The sequence below is a fragment of the Candoia aspera genome, chromosome 3 (assembly GCF_035149785.1).
Source record: "Candoia aspera isolate rCanAsp1 chromosome 3, rCanAsp1.hap2, whole genome shotgun sequence".
Lineage (NCBI taxonomy): Eukaryota > Metazoa > Chordata > Lepidosauria > Squamata > Boidae > Candoia > Candoia aspera.
Window position 1 is genome coordinate 103,509,344 of NC_086155.1, and position 23,266 is coordinate 103,532,609.

A 23,266-nucleotide genomic window follows, 5' to 3' on the forward strand; every position below is an offset into this window, starting at 1 on the left:
GGCTGGATGGCAGTCTGTTGGGGATGCTGCACCATTAGGCAGGGGTTGGATTTCTCCAAGGTCCCTTCCACCATTGACATTGTATGATTCTATGAACATCTGTTATTCTTAACCAGCACTGTGGCTGGATGGTATCAGGCTGGGAAACACCCATTTATAGCATACTGAATACAGCATGCATAAGCCTAATGCAGGCGCATGTAGCATACATTTCTGGAGAAGGGAATTTCTCTCTCCCTTTGCTGCACAGCACTATCAGGCTCTTTTGCCAGGCTAGCCGAAACCCCAAAGACAAGCAACTATATTGCAAGAGAGAGACTGCAATATTTTAGTGCCAGACCAGATTTCATCCCTTCATTTAGAATTGCCAAAAAATCAAACCACAAACTGAGTCCTGTCCACAGACAACCACTAAGTTGACTCTCCATTTCACCAGTCATTCTGACAGTGGCAGAGACTTACCATTTAACTGCAGTCCCAGATATATATACACCTTCTTATCCCACCCACAACTTTACTGTTATTCTGATATCTCTAAAGTGGACAGCCAGCTGTTTTTCAGTAAACTGCAGAAAGGTTGCATAAGGAATGCAGGCCCCAGAAGTTTCTTTCTGTCTTCAGCAAGCTCACAAAATTCCAGACTGCTGAGATAAGCCAGGGACCAATATAGATACGTTCATATTTTCCCAGGCTGGTCATCTAAGGTCATGTCTTTCCCAATAACAACAATGATTGTTGTTATTATTGGGAAAGACACAATTTAGCTACATTTTGCATAATTCCTTGCTAATCTTCTAGCAAGCCTTCCATCCTTCCAAGATCGGTAAAATGAGGACCCAGCTTGCTGGGGAAGGTGACTGGGGAAGGCGACTGGGGAAGGCAATGGCAAACCACCCTGCTATAGTCTGCCAAGAAAACATCATGAAAGTGGTGTCCCCCCAAAGGGTCAGACATGACTCAGTGCTTGCACAGGGGACCTTTCACCTTTCATTCTTCTAGCTATGAGCTGTGGGGAAATTTATAGGAGGGGGTGGGGATATTTATTCATAACCAGCTATCCAGAGATACACTGCTTCAGAACATGAAAGCTGTACCTGTTTAAATTTGATATGGGGAACATTTTTCTTAAGGCAGGCTGTTGATCCATGAGGGAGGCAGATTGAAGGCCACAGCAAACCAAGAACCATTGGGCCACTTATGAAAAATCCATGCTTTCTCTGTTTCTGCACTTGAAAAATCAGATAGTGTTGCAATGTCTCCCATGATACCAGTGTAGCACAGGGAGTCTTCCCTTGCTCGATCCATAAAAGGACAAGACCCCTCAAAGTTACCAGGCCCTTGGTGACTACATGGACACACCCATGGATTTTTCTTGGCAACAGCATGGAAACAATTTGCCTCTGTCATCTTTAGGGATGTTTGCAGCTACTCAGTTAGCCTGCAACCTGGTATGTCTTGCTGGTCTCCCAAGCACCAACCAGAAACTGCCCCTGCTTAGCTGTCACCTGATCATAGGTCTGTGCATAGGCTGTACCAGCAATGCACACATTTATTTTGTTCATCCAAAACATTCTTAACCTACCTTTACATCAGGCATTCAGGTCTCTTTGTAGTGAATAACTAAGGTTTGAAACTCGAGTGGAAACAGCTGTCCGTTTTCTGGACATCAGAGAGATTTGGGGTACTTCCTGACACAAAACCACCATAGCAAAGAAGCTGAAATGGAAGAAGGCTCTCAGCCCGAGTTATTTCAGCCTCCAGCCACAAATTTTCTTAAATAAATATAGACGGGGTTTTATTTGAGGAAATTTTTTCTTAGCCTAACAGCAGCTCTTATTTCTCAAAAAAGTGGGCTTGTTGCTAATAACCTAGAAGGCAGTCATAACGTACTATTCATTATCATTTTAATTTTACTCACACTAAAGAGACTTTCTTTGTTCAGTTGTAATTGTTATTGGTATGTATGTATGTATGTATGTATGTATGTATGTATTTTGCCTGTCATATGGAAGTAAACTTTCCAGGTCACATTGCAATGAAAGATTCCTTTTCTGCTCCTCCTCCACCTTATTCATAATGATCTTATTTTGGCCTTAATCCAACTCAGTAGCCTTCAGATTAAGACTATGGGTCTCATCATTCCCATCCATAATGGTCAGGGATATTTTGGAGGTGGTATCCAACATAACTGGAAGACACCAGGTTAAGAAAGCCTGCTCTGCATTAGAAAAAGAACTATTCTATTCCACAGCTGGAGGAAAATGTTCAGATCAAAGATAATCCACCTCATCCAGGTGCTTTCCAGGCATACTGAATTATAGATCCTATCATCCATAGCCAGCAGAGTCATGAACCTGGGAGTGATGAGATATCTAAGGTACCCATTTGCCATAGGCAGGTAAAGATACTTATACTGAAAGCAAAAAGAAAGACTAATATTAGCATTATTAGTGCAATTTAGCTTTAACAATTTATATCCCCAAATTTCAGCACACAAACATACAGATCAGAAAGTCAGTTATAGCAAGAACTGCTAAACCTATTTTGGCAGAGTGACGTTTACTGTTAGTAATTGGGTGGACCCTTTTATTTCCTTGGTGTCCTTGGTCATTTCCACAAAAGAGACTCCACCTTTCCCATAGTTATTGTTAGCCTTTTTTTCCTGCCATATTCACAGTGGAATACAGTAAGAAACCTGCTTGAGAATTGTTACTGTAGCAACTTCTTTATCTAGCCCAGTTCTCATTGAGGCGATTAACCAACATTCTACTACAGATGGGGGCTTGCATGAAGCAATGTTCCAGATGTTAACATCTTTAACTAGTCAATACAGCAAGGCATTCCTGAGAAAACCAGCTACCCTCTTCTGCACCACTATTAAACAATACAATAACACAAAAGCAGAATGTTAAAAGCTGCTTGTACTGCAACTCATTTTCTTCTTTCCTCCTCCAAAAATATGAATGGGACTCAAGATGTCTTGAGATGTAAATTACCTACAAATGTCCTTTCACTCAACCTTCCCTGTTTCAAAGCTAGTAAAATGGCAAATGGGCACATAAAAGCAAAACATCTTGCACTACTTACCCAATTATGCACATACTTTTTGAAAGTAACCCTCCATACCTGACAATATCACATTCTTAGTACAGCTTTCCCCAAACAGGTGCTGCCCAGATGTCTTGGATAACAAACTCTACCATTCCCAGCCAATCTGTCCATTAGCATGGTGGAATAATAAAAAGTAGAGCCTCTACATGTCTGGACATGATCTGGGATCCCACAGTGCTTCCATAATATTCTTCTTTTAACTGAAGCAGCAACCATCCGGCTCTTCTTTCCTTCCTGCTGTTAGGGAAGAGTGTAAGCAAAGCACTAGCTCAACTTGTAATAGAAAACATTTTGCTTCCATTAAATTACTCCTTTCCATTAAGATGTCCCATCAATAGGCATGCTAGAATGAAAAATACACAGCGATACCACTCCCTTTTCCACCTAAAACCAAAGGCAGCAATGCCTATGGGTCAGTTCTATAAACAGAACAGGTTTAGGATGAATTAAAGATATACAGTAGTTTACTTACAACTTTTTGTTTTATAAGGGTAGACATTATTTTACTAACATACAAACAGCCAGGAACCTTCCTTAATTCTGTATGCCACACCCACACATACCCAAGACCCTAAGGCTTGAAATCTCTTCTATTCATATGGTTGCCACCCATTTTTCAATCTTATAATTGCATCTTTAACGGTGGTCTGGCACATAAAGATGCAGAGAAGGGAAGGGAAGCTTGGGAAGGAAAATTGTGAAGCTAAAAATGTTATTTTGTAATTAATGTATGCAGGGTTGTATACTCTCACCCTACCTATTCAAATTGTACACAGAACACATCATGCAACATGCTGGGCTTGAGGAATCCAAGGCTGGGGTCAAAATTGCTGGAAGAAACATTAACTATCTCAGATATGCAGATGATACCACTTTGATGGCTGAAAGCAAAGAGGAACTGAGGAGCCTTATGATGAAGGTGAAAGAAGAAAGTGCAAAAGCTGGCTTGCAGCTAAACCTCAAAAAAACCAAGATTATGGCAACCAGCTTGATTGATAACTGGCAAATAGAGGGAGAAAACAGAGGCAGTGAAAGCCTTTGTACTTCTAGGTGCAAAGATTACTGCAGACACTGACTGCAGTCAGGAAATCAGAAGACCTTTAATCCTTGGGAGAAGAGCAATGACAAACCTCGATAAAATAGTCAAGAGCATAGATATCACAGTGACAACAAAGGTCCGCATAGTTAAAGCAATGGTATTCCCAGTAGTAACATATGGCTGTGAGAGCTGGACCATAAGGAAGGCTGAGAGAAGGAAGATCGATGCTTTGGAACTGTGGTGTTGGAGGAAAATTCTGAGAGTGCCTTGGACTGCAAGATCAAACCAGTCCATACTCCAGGAAATAAAGCCAGACTGCTCACTTGAGGGAATGATATTAAAGGCAAAACTGAAGTACTTTGGCCACATAATGAGAAGACAGGATATCCTGGAGATGATGATGCTAGGGAGAGTGGAGGGCAAAAGGAAGAGGGGCCGACCAAGGGCAAGATGGATGGATGATATTCTAGAGGTGACAGACTTGTCCCTGGGTGAGCTGAGGTTGTTGACGACCAACAGGAAGCTCTGGCGTGGGCTGGTCCATGAAGTCACGAAGAGTCGGAAGCAACTGAACGAATAGACAACGAAAGCTTCAAGCTAGGAGCTATGGAGAAGGGAAATCAAAATTATAAAGGGCTAACCTACCTTAACTGCCAGTGAAAATTATTATTCTCTCAAATCTGGGACATTTTCAGTGGCACAGATATTGAAATCAATCGTACTTTGGGCCATGGCTAATCTAAAACCCAAATTAATTAATCAATCTCTTCTATCTGCATTTTTATTGAAAGTTTTTATTACAATAAAAAAGCAAATACAAACTAAACTCAGAGAAAGAGAATAAAAAATGCAAAGAAAAAGAAAGTACAATAAAGAAAAGGAAGTATCTAAAGAAGTGACTTCTGATCTTCATCACAAGTATAAACAGATTTGATAATTCTTCACCCCCTATAAGGTTACAAATATCTCTCCTTACCATAATCCATCCCTTATGTATATGCAAATCTATAAATCACCAACTTTTCTGTCCCGGTGTCAGCAAAAAGTCCCTAAATGGTTACCGTCCACACTTGGACTCACCCATCTAGTCCCAGTTCCCAACTGAAGTGAAGCCTAAGTGCATTTACAGAATACTTAAACAGCTGTGGAATTGTCTTTTTTGTGAGTGTGGAGGGGTCAAGGAAACACAGCCAAAAATAACCTAACATACAAGAGTTGCCATGGCAATGAGACACCAGGCCACCATTTCAGGTGGAGGTTCACATGATAGGATATTTCCCTCATAAGACGTACAGTATTTCTACTCAGAAGAAAAAAGCTAGAATGCATTCCAACTTCTCTAAGTATTCTGCTTTTACTCGTTGTAATAAATATTAAATTATTTAAATAAAAATAAAATGATCCTGAGGTAGTACAAACCAGTCATTTTGCAAATTTCTTCTATAAACCAAGCCTACTCAAAGCAATCACTCATTTCAAGGTATATGGTATAAGGAAGTGTAAAACTTTTCTAACTTGTAAGAATTCATGAGACCTCAGGATTTACTCTGGAATTTATGTTGGTGAAGAAGTGAAGGAGGTAGTTTTACAGGCTTCAAATCCTTCAGGTGGAGATGAGAATTAGTATGAACAGTATTCATCCTTGCAAGCTATACTCAACACAAAGCTTCATTAATTAGGACAGTACTGGGGGCCTGACCTATGCCTGGTCAAAAGAGCTGTTCTGTCTGCTACAAGTCTAAGTTGCAGCTCTCAGACAGGTTCCTCAGGTATCCCAAGTGGGAGAATACTTACACTTTCCTTTGAGTAAAGCTCATGGTACCAAACTGGCCTTCATCCATATATGTACCATAGATCAAGAAAAGGTAGCCATTCTCTTGATATTAGTGAGAAACTGGCACTGATTCAAACAGCAATCCCATAAGGAAGAGGTTTCTAAAGAAGCTTTACAGCAGTAGCTGGGGAATTCTGGGAGTTGAGGTCCACACACCTTCAAGTTGCCATGGTTGAGAAACAGTACTTTATAGTACCAGACTCTTCATGGACAGAGGTATCCAAGATAGCATCTATCAAGGTAAAGGTAAAGGTTTCCCTTGACGTAAAGTCCAGTCGTGTCCGACTCTAGGGGGCGGTGCTCATCTCCGTTTCAAAGCCTTGGAGCCGGCGTTGTCATAGACACTTCCGGGTCATGTGGCCAGCATGACGACTCGGAACGCCGTTACCTTCCCGCCGAAGCGGTACCAATTAATCTACTCACATTTGCATGTTTTCGAACTGCTTGGTGTGCAGAAGCTGGGACGAGCAACGGGAGCTCACCCCGCCGCGCGGTTTCGAACCGCCGACCTTCCGATCGACAGCTCAGCGGTTTAACCCGCAGCGCCACCGCGTCCCTCAGCATCTATCAAAGTCAGATATAATTCCATCACATCAAGTGATGACTTGCATGTAATGAAAGCTTACCACTACACTCTGAAGAAGGCAATTCAGGCAGTTTCAATTATGGCTCCTGAAACACAATTCATGTTACTTTTCCCTTCATCAAATTTGCAAAGTGGGTAACTCAATGTATTTGCCAATTCCCAGCCTAAACTATTGTTTAGAAAAGAGGTTAATCCTAAATTGCCCCTTCCTAGTCTGATGCTCTCCTGGGTCTGCCATTGCCCCAGCCAGCATGAAGAAGTCTGTTCTAGGCATCTGCACTCTCCATCCCCAATCCGTGTCCAATTCCCCAGCCCAGAGATTGCAGAAACACATGTGTAATGTAACAACGTCAAAATATTTAATACCTGTTACGCACGCAGTTACATTTTCATACGAAACACAACCAGAGAAAGAGCATACTGTACAAAACATCCATTAAGACCCACCTTCCTTCAAGGGCCTTTATATAACAAAGACCAGGAGCAATAAAAGCCCCAGGGAACTCCAAACCATAGATCTGTTAACACACCTCAGCAGCACCATCATCAACGCAGCCTAGCAGGCTAAGCAAGCCCCCCTTCCTTTGGTCCCAAATGTCATCTGAGACTTATAGCAAACTCTGCAGTGGTTGCTTAGGGAACATGCTCTGCATGGTAGGATAACAAGGGGTCTGCTCTATCCTTCCCTAAAGCCTGGAGGTGGGGAGAGAAAAGGGGAAAGGGAGATTCCAAGCAGGTGGAAACAAGCTGAAATGCTTTCATGCAGAATGAGACGCAGCCACCAAGGGCACTCAGGAGAGAAGGCTTCTGGGGGCTGCTCTGACTGAGTCCCATCACCACAGCCCTCGCCTCTTCTTGAGGAGGAGCAGCGCCTGGAGCGACGAGTCCCCGTTCCTATTCAACGGCAAACCAATTCCCTCCAGCTTCTGAATCAGCGCGGTCCCATATTCTGCCACCAGGGTCAGCTGGGGAGGATGGAGAAGTTCAGAAGGCCACGATAGCCGTGCTCCAGGGGTTGAGGTTCCGCAGCACCGACTCGTCGCAACAGATTTGCCCGGACTCTGCCTCAGCCGCTCCTGCCGCCGCCTCCTCCTCCTCCTCTTGCCGCCTTCCCCGCTGGTTGCTGCCCTCCCTCTCGCCCCCGCAGGACTTTTTGCTGAGCAGTCCCGAGAAACTGGAGCCGAAGATGCTGATGAGACTGGCCACATTGCCCGTCTCCATGTCCTCCTCTTCCTCCCTGCGGACCTTTTTCAGCGGGGAGCTCCCCGGAGACGTTTCCTCGGTCCCGCTGTCGGGCTGCACAGCAGCGTTCCGCTTTCTGGAGCAGTAGAGCGCAGGAGGAGCCTCGGCCGGCCGTTTGCCAGCTTCGCTCACGAAAGAGGAGCAGCAGCCGCAGCAGCAGCAGCGTGGCAACCGCGGAACTTCCCAGTCCGGCGGCGGGAGCTTCCGGGACAACGGAGAAGCCCGGGGATCGGACAACAACGCCGCCCGCGTTGGCGGCAGAAAGGCGCGAGGATGAGAGAAAAAGGGCAGCGGCGGGGATTCTCCTCCCTCCCCCGCTTCTCGGAGGGGATTCGCCCCGGCGGCCGGCGGCGGCGAGGCAGCAGCAGCGAGAGGAGGCGAAGCTGAGCAATCGAGTTCACTCAGGTAGACTTGCCGGGCGCTGCGCAGGACAAGCGACACGAGAAGATTTTTGTGTAATTTCACGCCGCCACGTTGACCCCGCGCACTGTACATCTTGCCTAGCGAAATGCTGACGATACGGTGAGCTTCCAGCTTGCACTCCATGCCGCCTTTCTGCCGATGCACGCAACTTACAGGGAATCGCCGCCAGCGGACAGCCGCCCTAAACGTACAGGAGAAGGAAGCCTTCCCTTAAAAAAAAGGAGCTGCTTTAAAAGAAAAAATAATCAATAAGCTCATATCACAACGACATCGCGGCACAGAATCAACCACCCCCATTCCACCACTGCCAAATGCAAGCCTATTCGGGACGCGCGCTTTTTATATCGCCCCTCTGCGTTCCGACCAATCAGAGCGCCCGGCCGTACCCGCCGTGCTTGAATCGTGTTTCCGCCAACCCCAGCGAGCCTCCGGCGCGCGCCGCCTCGCGCGCTCCCATCCCCGACCTTCGGCCAATGAGGAAGGTTGCGAGGAAAAGGTTCCAGCGCTGTCTGGCTTTTTTTAAAAGAGGCAACGATAAACCTCGTAGCTTCTTGATAGAAATTGCGGTTCCCTTCCATGGGGAATTGTGGCGAAACCAGGGTTTATCTGGATACGAGTGTTTCGAGTTTTATCTTGGCGGCCAAGACATACGTATCTGTAAAGATCCTGCGACCACCACTTATGAGATTTGATGTGTTGATCTATTCTTTTCCTTTTCAATCAGGCTCAGACAAATTGAACATGATCCAAACTTTACCAATAAAATTGCATAGACAGTATAGGATAAAGCTGTAATCTTCACAGAATGATTACTGTATAGTTTGCCACAAAGCTAGCAGAGTACCCTTTTTATTTTAGGTATGCACTGCTGGTTATTTCTTTTTCTTGTTAGTCCAACTATTAACGGCTTCCCTTCTCTGTCTCTCCAAGTTTTCGCTTTAAAGCTTCCTTGTGAATATGGAAGTGGCAAGTTAACCCTTTACTCTCACTGTCTCAAAAGAACAAAATACAGTAAGTCCTTTTTACAGGAATTATTCAGAGAAGTAATACTGAGTTTGCATCGTTCTAGGAAATGCTTATTCAAAAAGCTTATTACACAATATGCAATAATTGCACAAGCAAAATATGAATAATATAGTTGGTTGTATTCTACCATTAAATTCTCAGTATATCTACTAAAGCATCAGGAATATGTGGAAACCAATATATTCCTGATTGCTTTGGTTACTGCTTGATCTCTTTTTGGATTGTCTCATTGAGCTGGGGCGGGGGGGGGGGTTGTTCTACAACAGTTCAGTTCCATCTACTAGAAGCTAAGTAGCAGACAGCACTGGATCACCATCTTCTCCCCAATGCTATTCCACAGGGCCGCAACTAGGGTCTGTGTCACCTGGGGCAAACATGGATTCTGTGCCTATTTTGGTGCCCCCCCAGCGCTCATTTTGGTGCCTCCCCAGCGCGGCGCCTGGGGCACATGCCCCACTTGCCCCCCCAGTTGCAGCCCTGCCATTCCATATTTCTATGGAGCCTCCAAAGCAGATTTGGCCTATTTTGTGCTGATCATACCCGACCTTTTCCCTGTTACATTTGAATTGGAAGATGCTGTGTAGCTCCTAGACTAGTTTCTGAATGCAGTTGTAGATTGGGTAGGGAGACCAATAATAAATTAAGACTAGTGATGCGGTGGTCCTGTAGGTTGTTAGTACCAAGGAATAAGAAATCAGTGCTTTATTTGTCCTTGATTGCAAACCTCTTTATAGAAGTGGAGTTTGGGGATTCACACAGAACCATCACTGTCACTAGACAGCCAAGTGGCCACAGTGATAAAGAACATATTTTACTATGTTCAGCTGAAATGCCAGGACAGGAATAGCTTAGCTGCAGGACTCTAGGCAGTGATAACATCATGCCTCTATTATTGTCATGTATACTGTATGATGCTATCCTTATATTTGGTCTGGAAGGCACAGTTAGTGCAAAATGCAGGCAGCATCATTGTGCTGATGCAATACCATATAATTGAATTTTATAGCAATTTTGTACATTCTCTAGGGAAGCAGTTCATGACCATATTATACACATATACATACAAACAAGATTGATAAAATTTCCCTAGTAATGAAAAAAAACAAAGGATGTGTCAATGACTTAATGGACATAACACCCAAATTCCCTCACATTGGATGTAGCCCAATAGCCAGATCTTAATCTATATACTACTAAAACTCTCAATGTTTGTTTGTTTGTTTGTAACCTTCAATTGGGTGAAACAGTGCATCACAGGGCAACAATTTGTGAATCAACTTACCTCAAATGGGCATCCAAAATGCATCCAAAATCCAGAACCCATTACTCCCACGGGACTGAAATTAGGCAAAGTTGTGGCTGTTTCAGTGCCACTGCACCTTCCAACTACACTTCCCCTAAAGCCATAGGTTGCGTGGTGCAAGAGAAGATGGGAGGGGCATAGGCCTGCCCGCTTTCCTGCCTCCCTCCAGCCCCTGTACCCAATCAGCTGGTGACAAGGCCCGATGGGTTAGCAGCAATTGGCTGCTTTGGAACTGAGGCTGAAATCTGAAATCCCTTAACGGCAGCGAGGGAAGGAAAGGAAGTGACTTGGATGCCTGTTGGCGAGGTAGGGCTGGCTGGGGGCTAGTGATTGACGGGTGAGCCCTTTTCCTCCCTGGAGGGAGGGGGCCTTGGTGACATGCTAGGATGGAGAGCAGGGGGTGCAGTTTTCCTCATCCGTGGCTCCCTTTGTTCCCCTCCACCCAGCAAACTTGTAAGGCAGCCAAGGAGGAGGAGGTGGAGTGATTTCTGATGCTCCCTGCCAGCTTCCCACAAGCAAAGTCAATGGGGAAGCCAGGAGGAAATCAGAAGTCGCTCACACTCCCACTGCTTCTTTGCCTGCGTGTGGTCATTCTGTTTCTCTGTTTAGGTAAGGAAATATCTCTGAAAGGATGACCCAACAGGTCACGAGTTGTCTAGTCTATTTTTAAAAAGTGGTCTTAAGCAGAACTCCTTCTGCTTTTATCTGGAGCTGGGCTTCACTGAAATTATGCAACTATTGTTTCTTATTTAATGTTCCAATGCCATCTATGAAATTCAACCTAATTGCTTACTGTCCAGATAATTCATTGCAAAATCCTATATATATCTACCCAGAGATTCAAAGGCAATTAAATCCATATATGTGGATTACACTCTAAATGGGGTTTAGTGTTTGTCTTTCTGACCAATACCACATTTCCTCACACATCTTGATGTTTTAGCCACAACATTATTTTATTTTTCTGGTGAAGATTTTTTTTATTTCTAATTTGACAAATCTATATAAACAACAGTGAATGAAGCTGGGCACATCTTAAGAATAAGAACATAACTTGAACTCACTTCTGAGAAGAAATTCATAGTATCAAGGATCAGACTTAACACTGAGGCCCATGACCACAGCAATTGTTTTGATGTACCAGTTCCTATTTAGGAAAAGGTTTACATCTGGAAACCCAAGGTTAAGAATTCCTTTTTTTAAATAATGTAAAGATTTGCTAAATCAGAATTGATTTACTGATCTGTAGTTAAGCCTGTGCTTATCTAATCAGATCTTACGGAAAATTAGTAATAGATACAGGTTGATATTAATAATCATGTATAGAAGTGGGAGACAGAAATTTAATGTTGTAATTCTCTTTTACTCTTTCTTGCTGACCTCCAGTTATTACTCCTGGAAGATGTCTGTCACTGTGGTCTGGTGGATGTAAATTTCCCTGTAGCCATTACTGAACAGAAATATTTCAATTTACTAAACGTTCATTTTGAAGCTCCCATATAAATCCTTTCACCCACTCTCAAAAGAATAATCATAAAAAGATTAAAACTTTGCAATAGAAACAGCAAAACGTTTCATTGAATTCATGGGCCTGAACTTAGGGAAGGCAGTAGAGAACTGCAGTGTTAATCCATTAGCAAAAACTATTTCTCCATAACTGTTGCTGGTACCATACAGATGTCTGCATTCTTAATGGTCCAAAATAAGCACAAGCCATGAGAAATGGCTATTTTAAGGCACAAGATTCCTTTTCCCAAACCAGATTCTGGATTCTCTTGATTAAATAGGGCATAAACCCTTTCTCAAGAAAGCATGAAAATAACCCATCATGAAATACTATATTTATAAAAAACAAAACCAATTCACCAAGATAAGTGAATGGAAATTTCTCTATCAATATAGCAGTCTATAAGATAAACAAACTTATTGGGATGTAATTTAATGTAATGACAGATTGAACTGTATTACATCAAATTTATCCAAGCTCCTTTTATATGTATGTATCTGAAAAATAAAAATAAACATATTAGTAATCAGTAGCAGATTTAACAACAGGAAGTTTTCTTTTCATAACTGGCAGTTAAAAGGGCAGAACTGGAATGTATTTGCACTCTCAAAAATATCTATTCACAAAAAAATGACACAAGATAATTAATTATTGATATATCATCACACACTTTCCATCTCCAGGATTGCAAGCTTTTAAGATAATTATTTTTTTAAAGTTTGAAACTAGGATTCTTTAAACAATTTCTTCCTGTTATAAAGAAGATTTTATCTATGTTTCAAAAATAGTTGGACAGAAATATTTGCATACTCTAGAAAGCAATTTACCTCCCAAATTACTTTGCTAAAATTTCCTTCAGTCTCTTCATCATTACATTACAGACAATACCATCCATTGGATTTAGTTGCCCACCAAACATGTAGTTAGTTTATTCAACTAACTGTGTCTGGACTAACTACACTAAGCTGTGGTTCTGGGTGGACTGAGACATATGAAAGATGTAGTGAAAAGGCAGAAATGCTCTGAAGTTGGCTCACTGTTCTCTATGAAGAGAACTTGTAAAAAAATTGTAAATTTTGTAAATGGGAGATTGTAAAAAATTGATTTAAGTAACTAGATTCCAGCTTGAACTTGATATTGAACAGTACACATAATCTGGGAATACCAGGGACAGATGGGTTGCATCCTAAAATACTAAGGGAAGTTGCTGGTACTAATGCTGTTGCTTAACCTCTATTATTTTAAAGAAATCCTGGAGAAGGAGTGAAATAGCTTATGACTGAAGGTGGGCAAAGGTTCCTTTCTTCAAAAGTTGGGGTGTGGGGAGGAAATGCTAGGGAACTACAGAATAGTCTGACTCCATAGCTGGGAGGTCTCTATAGCAGATTATAAAGTGACTGATCTGTAACCAACTTGGGGAAAAAAGTGCAATTACTAGAAATCATAATGGATTTGAAAGGAACAACACTTGTCAAATTAATATTTTATTTTTTTAATAAATAGTGAGAATGCTATTTGCATAATATATCTTGACTAAAAATCATATATGTTGATTTTAGCAAAACACGTTGATATTCTGATTAGCAAAATAATTAAGTACAGTAGGTTGATTGGCATGTCTAGATGAATCTAGAACTGGCTGGAAATTCATACTTAAAGAGTACTCATAAAACTGGAGTGAGATGCCACAGGATTGATTGTGAGCACCATATGCTTCAATATTTTTATCAATGAGTTGGACAAAGAGCTGTAAGGAATGTTTATCACATCTGCAGATAAAACCAAACTGTGAGGGATACCAAATACTCTAGAAAACAAAAGCACAATTAAAAATAATATTGACAGATTAGAGAAATAAGCTAAAAATAACGAATATAAAGTTCTTCACTTAGGAAAAGGAAATAAAATGCTCAAATATAGCATGGAGTATAGCTGATTTGATAATAGTATATGAGGAAAAGAGTTTTAGAACTGCAGTTGATCACAACCAGAATATATAACGCACCTGCCAAAAAGCAGCAATAACGCACCTGCCAAAAAGCAAATGCAATTTTAGGCTGTATCAATATGACTAAAGTTTTCAAATTATGGGAAGTAATATTTCCACTCTATTCTGTGTTGGTCAGACTTCATCACAAGTATTGTTTCCAGTACTGAACTACAGATTCTAATAAGGATTCAGACAAATTTGAATAGATGCAAAGAATGACAATGAAGATGATTAGGGGACTGAAAACATTGTTTTGCAAGAAAAGAGGGAGGGAAGTTGTTAACCTTAGCTTTGAAAAAAGACCACTCAGAAGGCATATGATAGCTCTTTCGAAGTACCTGAAAGAATATGATACAGGTGGTGGTCAGCATCTGTTCTCTATCATTCCATTGTGCAGGACTCGGAATAATAGTCTTTAAGTTCCAGAAAGATAGATGTTGGTTGAATATTAGGAAAACTTCTAATTAACAGCAAGAAGAGCTAAACAGTATGCCGAATTACAGAAAGAAGAGGTGAGTTTGCTGGTTGTGTTCAAGCAGAGGATGGACAAACATCTGTCAGGGATGCTTTAGTTTAGATTCCCACATGCACTGGGGGTTAGACAAAAATGCCCAACTGCTATACTCTTCCAGCTTGGCTATTCTTTTCTTCTCAATAAATATGCCTAAATATATATTACAATATAGAAAAAAAGGTTAATAGTGGAATCCAAAAGTCAAAAACAAAACGCAAACAGTCTGGGACATATACAGTATATGCAAATCTCAACCACTAGATCAGTGTTTCTCAACCCTGGCAACTTGAAGATGTGTGGACTTCAACTCCCAGTAGTACTGGAACTGGAAGTCCACACATCTTCAAGCTGGCAAGGTTGAGAAACACTGCACTAGATCCTGTGGAAAGCCTTAGCTGCCTTAAGGAGTTACATCCAGGTACTACACAACTATCTACGCACAGACCAAAACACCGATTTGCCTTTGAATCCAAAGTACGGTACCGCCCAAATCTTTTTCATTGCTTGTATTACAGTCCCCAAGAAGTTTCTGCTTCTTGATCATCCCGTCCTTGTAACAATCAGCCTTGTTTTCTAAGACTAAGGGACAATAGGTAAATTCCGATGCTGTATGCCTATGCGGCACCCTTCAGATGCGTTAGACTAAAATTCCCTGCTAGCGTCTGGAAGGAACTGAGTCGGTTGTCTGACGGACCTGAAGTGCTCTGAACAGTCAGGATTGGAGAAAGCAATAGAAAGAGAAGATAAATATTGCAGAAAACAGGCTGTGACATTACCCTTTTAAGAAGACAAATGTTTTGGTTCTAGATCCCTCTCCTCTCCCCTGTGATTTCATCCTCCTCCTTCCTCCTCCCCATTCCCAGACTGATGTAATTCTTTAGTAAATTTCAAACACAGGCAGTCAGTCACATGGCTGCTTGTGAGGCCGACATCCCCTTAGGTGGCTGCATAGCCTGCCTGCCTTCTTGCCCCTGCTCGAGAGCAAGACCCTGCTTTGATTTCCAGGGTGTGCGTGAAAGGGTTGGGGTTGCAGGTACACATGTGCCAGTGTTGCTCTTCAACAGCGGCTATGATTGGTTGCAGACTGTTTTTGTCTCCGTACCACGATTGGTTAGAATGGCTTACCATACACAGACCCACAGGGGAATGTTTGTGATGAGTAATCTCATGTCCTTCTCTTCCTGGTGGCTTTTTCATTCTATGGGCTCTCTCTGGATGCCTCTACCTTCCCAGGAAAATGCTCCCACCCGCCTTGCCTGGGTGGGGTCACAAAGGGACACGGGGAGGGGAAAAGGCTGCAAGAAAGGATGTACGTGTGTGCTAATCTCTCTGTGTGATCTTACTGGTCTGGAAAGATTTGACAAACAATTAACAATCTTTCTCTCCAGCAGCTCAGCTGCTCATTCCAAAAATAGCTCCTTGGCAGAGGGAAGAAGGCAAGTCAAAGCTGACTTAAGAGGTGGCTTTTATGTATTCGTTTTCCATTTGATTTTTGTGGGGAGACTGCGGAACAGGTGATGATGGAGAAGGGGAAACATTTTTGCAGATGGGTGAACTCAAATCAGCAGGGAGCCATTCCCCTGCTCGGGCGGGAAAACAGACAACCCTGCAAGAAACCTCGAACAGGAAACAGCTTGTGAAAGTCATTTACAATTGTCAAAGGTGTTGTTCTGAGTTTATATTTATCAGCCACTGGAAAAGCCCTGAATTTGGCCCTTAGGGAGTGGATGTGGTCTGGTAGGACTGTGCAGCGTCATATCCTGGCTGCTTGATAACCACAGTTCACAGATAGAGCCTGTGAATTAATGCAAATGGGTGGATGCAAACTATAATCCAGGATGGGCAATTCTAGTCAGCAACATGTTGAGAGCTTTGGATACAAAGCTTCCACAATAAGGTAGCTACGCTGTTAGGACTAGATTCATACTCCCACACTGATGAAGCCCAACAACATTCTGTTCCATCTACTTACAAATCAGACTTACAGGTTTAAAAAAGGTCAAGTCTCTGAGCTGAGCTGGTTGCCGTGGCTATGAAGCTCTTTTGGCAACAACACATAAATCATCTGACATACCTTCTTCTGGGGTGTCTTTTCCATTGACCTGTCTAGCCCACAACTGTGACATTTCTTAGTAGTCTTTCATTCAAGCACTAACCAGATTAAACTTGTTGGGATCAGCCAAAGTTGGCTGAGTGCTGCTGTGAAGATAAAACAGGTGTTTGTAAGAGTCTTATAAGAGCAAATTTAAAGCAGCCCTGCTATGGGGTGGAGGTGGGGGGTGGGGAGGAGGACACCCCTGGACAAGATGGCTTGGAATTCCAGGATCTCCCATGGAGGGCCACTTCCCTAATTTAAATTTGCCCCTCCCAAATATTTGTCGCTTTGCAGACATACATGCACATGTCTGTCTTGCCCCAAATACATTTTGGAGTGCAATGTCCCAGGTACTTACCCATTTCTACCTAAATAGAGTAAGATAAACTTTCTGCAATATTAGCAATGCTCTGCCTGTAGTTAAAAAAAAAAGCTTTCAGATGGATATGATGCAGCTCCTTTGTATCCAGTCTTCTGGACATGTGGTTGGATGATCTTTGGTAGCCCAATGGCATTCTGGGGGGCAGATATCCTGACACTCATTCCTCTCAATTTTGAGCATTTGTACTATGGTGACTGATGCCATACATCTAGAAAAAGCTTGTAAGTGGACAGGACGTGACCTTATTACATGGAAGGTAGTTGGCTGGATTATGGACGCATTATTTATTTATTTATTTATTTATTTTCTATCCCACCTTTATTATTTTTATAAATAGCTCAAGGCAGCTAACATACCTAATACTCCTTCCTCCTCCTATTTTCCAACAGCAACAACCCTGTGAGGTGAGTTGGGCTGAGAGAGAGTGACTGGCCCAAGGTCACCCAGCCAGCTTTCATGCCTAAGGCAGGACTAGAACTCACGGTCTCCTGGTTTCTAGTCCACTGCCATAAACATTAGACCAGATTGGGATGGCCCAATTTAATGGTGAGACACATTTCAGCTACAGCACTCCATCTATTCAGTAACACAATCATTTGGTCTTCTACAAGATACAGTATGAAGCTCAATGTTAATTTAAGTTGCCTTTTAAAAATGGATTAAACTAGTTTGGATTTGCCAATGGCTATTTTGTATGGATGATTAATTTGTGACAGATTTGCATGTATCCTTAAATCCATTCCATCTTTTTTCCACCTTCAGCTGCAAACTTTCATTTTTAACAAGATACCCAAAGTTTGCATTTAAATACTTAGTCATATTCATCTTTAGGACATATTTTATCCTAAAATAAACATTTTTATGTGGGTGATCCTTAAACATGAATTTTTGTATGCCATTTTGCATTCTCTTCCATGTATTAGTCAAGGAAATATAAATCAGATCAATCCACTTAACGATGTATGCCAAATGAATTATTGAACTTCTACACTCAAAATACCAACATGGAACCTCCATCTGCAGAAGCATTCTCTCTCTGTTCACCAAAGCTGAGAACAACATCAGTTCTTATTTTTGCATTTTTCAGAGGCCTCTTCTTGGCTACTGTTGAAGGCAGAATACTATACTAGAACACCATAACAGTTGAACAGAATGAAAATATTATGTCTGCACAAGTTCACTCTTGTACTAAGATATCATGTTCTATCAGGACTAGTGCTACAACTATAAGATTGTATCCAAGGAGTGTCAGTGATATATTGATGCCCAGAAGGCCCAGAACAAAATGCTGTCATAAATCTTCTCTCAAGGTTTGCACCACAGGTTTTACAGTTATTTGGCCAATGTTTTTGTAGTTCCAATTTATTGATGTTGCTGCAAAAATAGATCCTTCTCTTCTCTCTATAAAAGCCACTAGAATAAACCAGAACAGAAATTAAGTACAGTATGTCGTAAAACCAGTATGAACTGCATAACACTACAATCTTCCTAGGCAGTTTTCCCAAGTCTACATATACTGGATTTCAATTCCTAAAATTCCTGTCCTGCAGGCTTGTGGTTATTTAAAATAAACCATGGTTTATAGTATTGGGGGGGGGGGCTGATGGGCACATTTGGAATCTTAACAAAAGTCTCAGGGGAGCCATCACAGAATGGTTCTCTTAGGGGCTGACTTCGCAAAATCACTGCTGCAAACCCCAAAGCATAAATTCACTTCTCTGAGCCCATAGTTCTCTTTCCTCTCACATGCAGAGAACCCAAGAGCTACTCATAAAGATGGCTGGTAGTTGAAGGCCATGTCAGTCTGAGGCACTTCAGTCTATTCGAAAAATAATGAATCCCTAGTTTCCACAGGACACTTTATAGATACGCAAGGAGCACATGGCCTAATCCTGATTTATCATAAAGGAAAGAGCCTAACCTCCTTATTCTGCAACCCACATCATGAATTTGATGATGTCCTGATGTTCAGCTATTAATATTAAAGTTTTCTCCATATTGTCTCATATTCTAATACATCCTGGTCTGTAAATACTATATCAGAAGCACAGAATCAACATGAAAGGCACCCATCAGCAGAGTAGTATGACAGTGTGGGCAAGGTGAAATCTTTATCCCTATGCTGGGACAATTCTCTTTTTCCACTAAGGCAAAGATCTTTGCTGCCTGAGGCAACCTTGCAAAGAGAAGAGGCTGCCTCAGGGTTCTGCACAGAAATCTATGCCCAACCAGCTTTATTAGGCTGAGAGAAGCTATTGCTTTGCAGGGCAAAAGCCTTCTAACAAGCACTTTTGGCTGCTCAAGTCTGATTGCATGAACTTGTGTGGGATCCCATGGTGTTTGTACATCTCTGAGAAGATGAAAGAATTCTCTCTGGCAACATGTCAACAACCAAAATCTTCCCCTACCAAGTCCTTTCTGTAATGGGGGGCGGGGGGGAAAGGCTTTAGAATAAGATCAGAGTAGCCAACACGATAGGCTGCTTGAACTGCTGCTGGGTTTTGTTGTTTCTCTCATGATTGAGTAGAGCTCCTATTGCTGTGGATCTTTACAGTTCTGTCATCCCTTGAAAGTGTGTTGCAGTAATGAGTGAAGCCCAAACAGGGGAGATGGTTCTTGGAATATGAAGAGAGGAAGGAGGCAGACAGTCCCGCTCTTTCAACTTTACTTGGGGAAGAAAAAAGCCTTAGTAACAGTTTTCAGCTGCTAATAACTTAGTGCAGGGTGACAATGGAATACCTGAGGGAGAGGACAGTGGGCCCAAGTCTTGGGAATTCCACTTCAATTCACACCAAAAGCAAATCAGTCAAGCAAAAATGTAACAAAGGAAGCCAGCAGAATAGACAGTACCTTGCAAAATGAAGTAAGGTCCAGCAGTTCTTGACTATTAAAAAAAAAAGACACAGAGAGACCATTTTTGGTGGTGTCTCAAAATGCAATGAAAGTGTAGCCTCCTAGTAAAAGTAGGGACCTCATTCTGAAATCAGAGCTGCTTAGTGGGAGCAAAGAAAGAGAGGAAAAATGGAGAAGAAAGAGTGAGATGGACTTGGGAACTTCTCGCTGGCATGAGCAAGAAATTGGGGCAGCCTTGGTGCTGCATGGGGAAACTGCTCCCCGATCCAGGCTTAATGACTGAAAGTGCATTTGATGCCAAGATGATGTATCTGCATTGGTAACAGATGGATATCCTCAGAACTAAGGGCTGTATCCTGTCCTCCTTGATGAATGAGTGTAACAACATCTAGCAAGATACATCCCACTGTGTAACATTGTGATGCTTAGTTTTTATTTAGAAGAGAGACATTGATTTTGTAATATTAATTTTTAGCAGGTTAGATGTGTTTTGTCAGTGATAAAGAGACATGCAGACCTGAGGCAGACTGCATTGTGCCACTAAGGTTGGACTGGGATGGGGACACAATTGGATAAGGCAGATTTTTATAATTTCATAGGGAGAGCAGTTGGTCTTCTTTTTCCTGGTAGTGCACTTTATTTAGACAGCCAGTTTGGTGCAGTGGTTAAGGCATCAGGCTAGAAACCAGGGGACCATGAGTTCTAGTCCCGCTTAGGCACAAAGCCAGCTGGGTGACCTTGGGCCAGTCACTCTCTCTCAGCCCTAGGAAGCAGGCAAGGGCAAACCACTTGCAAAACATCTTGCCAAGAAAACTGCAGGGGGTAGTTCAGGTAGTCACTAGGAGCCAAAACCTGACTCAAAGGCACGCAGACACACATACAAAAATTAGTCAGTGTGGCATAGCACAAAGACTGAGCTGCAGTATCTTGATGGTATGAGTTGGCTCAAGAGGGACTGTGGATAAGATGAATCTAGGAAATGGCTGTCTGATTCTGAACTGGAATTATTTCTCTTCCCCCCTCCACACTCCAAAGCAGAGATGGAGCTTTGAGGTTCTCCTGGACTTCACTTATGTCAAGTAGCATTTGTAGCTTTGACTGCATTTGGCTAGCTGTAATTGCCTGCTGCCTCTCTTGGACAAGGTTCAGCAGGCTAAAGGAATCCATGTTCTGGATCAGTTAGGTTGCTGCAATGTGTTCTCCATAGACCCCCCCTTGAAGATGACTCAAATGCTGCAATAATTGCAGAAGGCCACACCAAGAGTGCTGTCTGGAAGAATTTTTAGAGACCATGTAAGACCTGGCCCTAAGTAAATTGCACTGGCTGCCTATACACTACCAATCAGACTTGAAGGTTTTAGTAATGCCATTCAAGATCATAAATGGTTTAGGACTTCAGTACTTGACAAATCTGTTCTCCCAGGATATATGTCTGAACAAACATTACAAGCTTCACAGGGGGCCCTCCTCAACATCCTAGAGCACATTATTTTTGTTATTTTTGTTGTGGTGCCCTGACCTTGGAATGCCCTATCCCAGCACCAAGACTAGTTTTCAGCACTAGGTGAAAACCTGCCTCAAAATTTGATCAAGTCCCCATCCTTCCATTTAGCATTTAACCCCAACCTGACTATGCTCGACTGCTCATCATAAAAATCTGTGCCTCTCTATTATTGTATTATGGTTCTTGTTGGTTTGTTTTTAGTTCACTTCATTATTTATTTATGGACTGTAGCTGAACCTGAAACCCTTTGGATAATAAGCAGTTTAGCTGAAGAAACATTTAAATAAATAAAAAGTACATACATACATATACACCATTCAGAGACCATGTAAGGCTTGTTGAAAAGGCAGACTAAGATTTCATTTAGTATAGCAGCAGCCTTTTCTTTCTTCTCCCACCTTTTTGCTTTTAAAATATATGACCAACCTAATGAAAAGTTTTATAAATGCAAAAGTTTGCTCACTTATAGTGACCTTGGGGATTGTTCCTAAAGAAAAGGAATTACCTTAAAGTTATCTCTGAATATTTTACCTGCTTGTACTTATGGAATCCAACAACTATTTTTAACAGATATAATACCAATGTTGGAATTAATTAATTTTTAACAAACAGATATAATGCCAATGTTGAAATTAATCAATGTTGGTCTGTAGCAGTTCTTTGACCTGGCACCTTCCAGATATGTTAGAATACAATTCCCATCATTCCCAGCCAGTATAGCTATGCTGGCTGATGATGATCAGCGTAATTGTCCACCACCTCCGGTAAGTGTCAGGTTGGAGAAGGCTAGTGTATAGAGACCGTGCTTGTATCTTATAACTGTTGCTCTCACCTAGCAATTTACAACAGAGCCTCTTCAGGAAGAAGATCTGGAAAAGCTGAGGAATTTTTGAAGGCCAGATAATGTCCTGACAAGCAGGAACCACGCCGAGACGAGGAATAAGTCTCTAGTGCTTTATTACTGCTACTGTAGACAGGAAATCCTTCCAAACTGAAGAAGCGCGAGAAAACCCATACAGATAAACCCCAAAAGTCAAGGTGGGTCTGTTCTGTGTCTCTTTGAATGACAGCTCAAATTCTCTCTACTACGCATGCGTTTTCCCCCCTGGATAGGGGCCCCCCTCCTGCTCACCATCAGTGCTCACGACAGATAATCTCCCAGCGACTCTGTGCAGTTCACAAGTAAAGCTTACTCAGATTGTATTATTAACCTTCAAATAGTGAATTGAGAAGACATCACGCCAGCCCAAATCTGAGTCAGGGACATCCCCACAGGGGGCATCCAAAAAGTCAAGATGGCAGTCACAAGTGTGTGATTGAAGCCCCACCCCTGTTATGTGGGTTGCATGCAACCCATGTAAAAAAAGGGGCAAGACTTCAATCACGTGGACACCATCTTGACTTTTTGGACCCTCTCTGTGGGTGTCCCAGTCCAAGTCCAACACTATCAAGTATACCACACCTGATGAGCAAAAACAGTTTTGTGTCTGAAACCCAGAAAGTATTGTAACATTTGTCTCAAGTGCCTGAAGTATTTATATAGATGCTTTTAGACATACTTTTCATCTATTCAACACTTGCACATTTCCCAATCTGATCTGATCTAAATTTGCTCAGTACTCTTGTGCTTTTATCTGCTGAATAATATGCAGCTATTCAAAAGGCACTCCTCTTCCCTTAGCCTACAGTTGAAGCATCTGCAGGGGAAATGCAACTTATAATAACCAGGTTCACATGTTGCGCTAGCTTTAAAATAGCTTGGTTTTGGTTCATTGTGATGTTGAACCAGGCCACTATGATTTCTAAATCATGATTTATGGCTTCATGTGTTAGGCAAATCCATCCAATTTAACAAAC

At 42.1% G+C, this 23,266-nt stretch overlaps 1 protein-coding gene across 1 annotated transcript; it reads right to left on the minus strand.

Moving 5' to 3' along the window:
• Positions 1 to 6,907: 6,907 nt before the first annotated feature.
• On the minus strand, positions 6,908 to 8,601 carry IER5 (immediate early response 5). The gene has a single exon (XM_063300168.1). It carries the CDS (start codon positions 8,356 to 8,358, stop codon positions 7,555 to 7,557), a length of 804 nt encoding a protein of 267 aa, XP_063156238.1. The 5' UTR covers positions 8,359 to 8,601; the 3' UTR covers positions 6,908 to 7,554.
• Between the last annotated feature and the right edge of the window lie 14,665 nt (positions 8,602 to 23,266).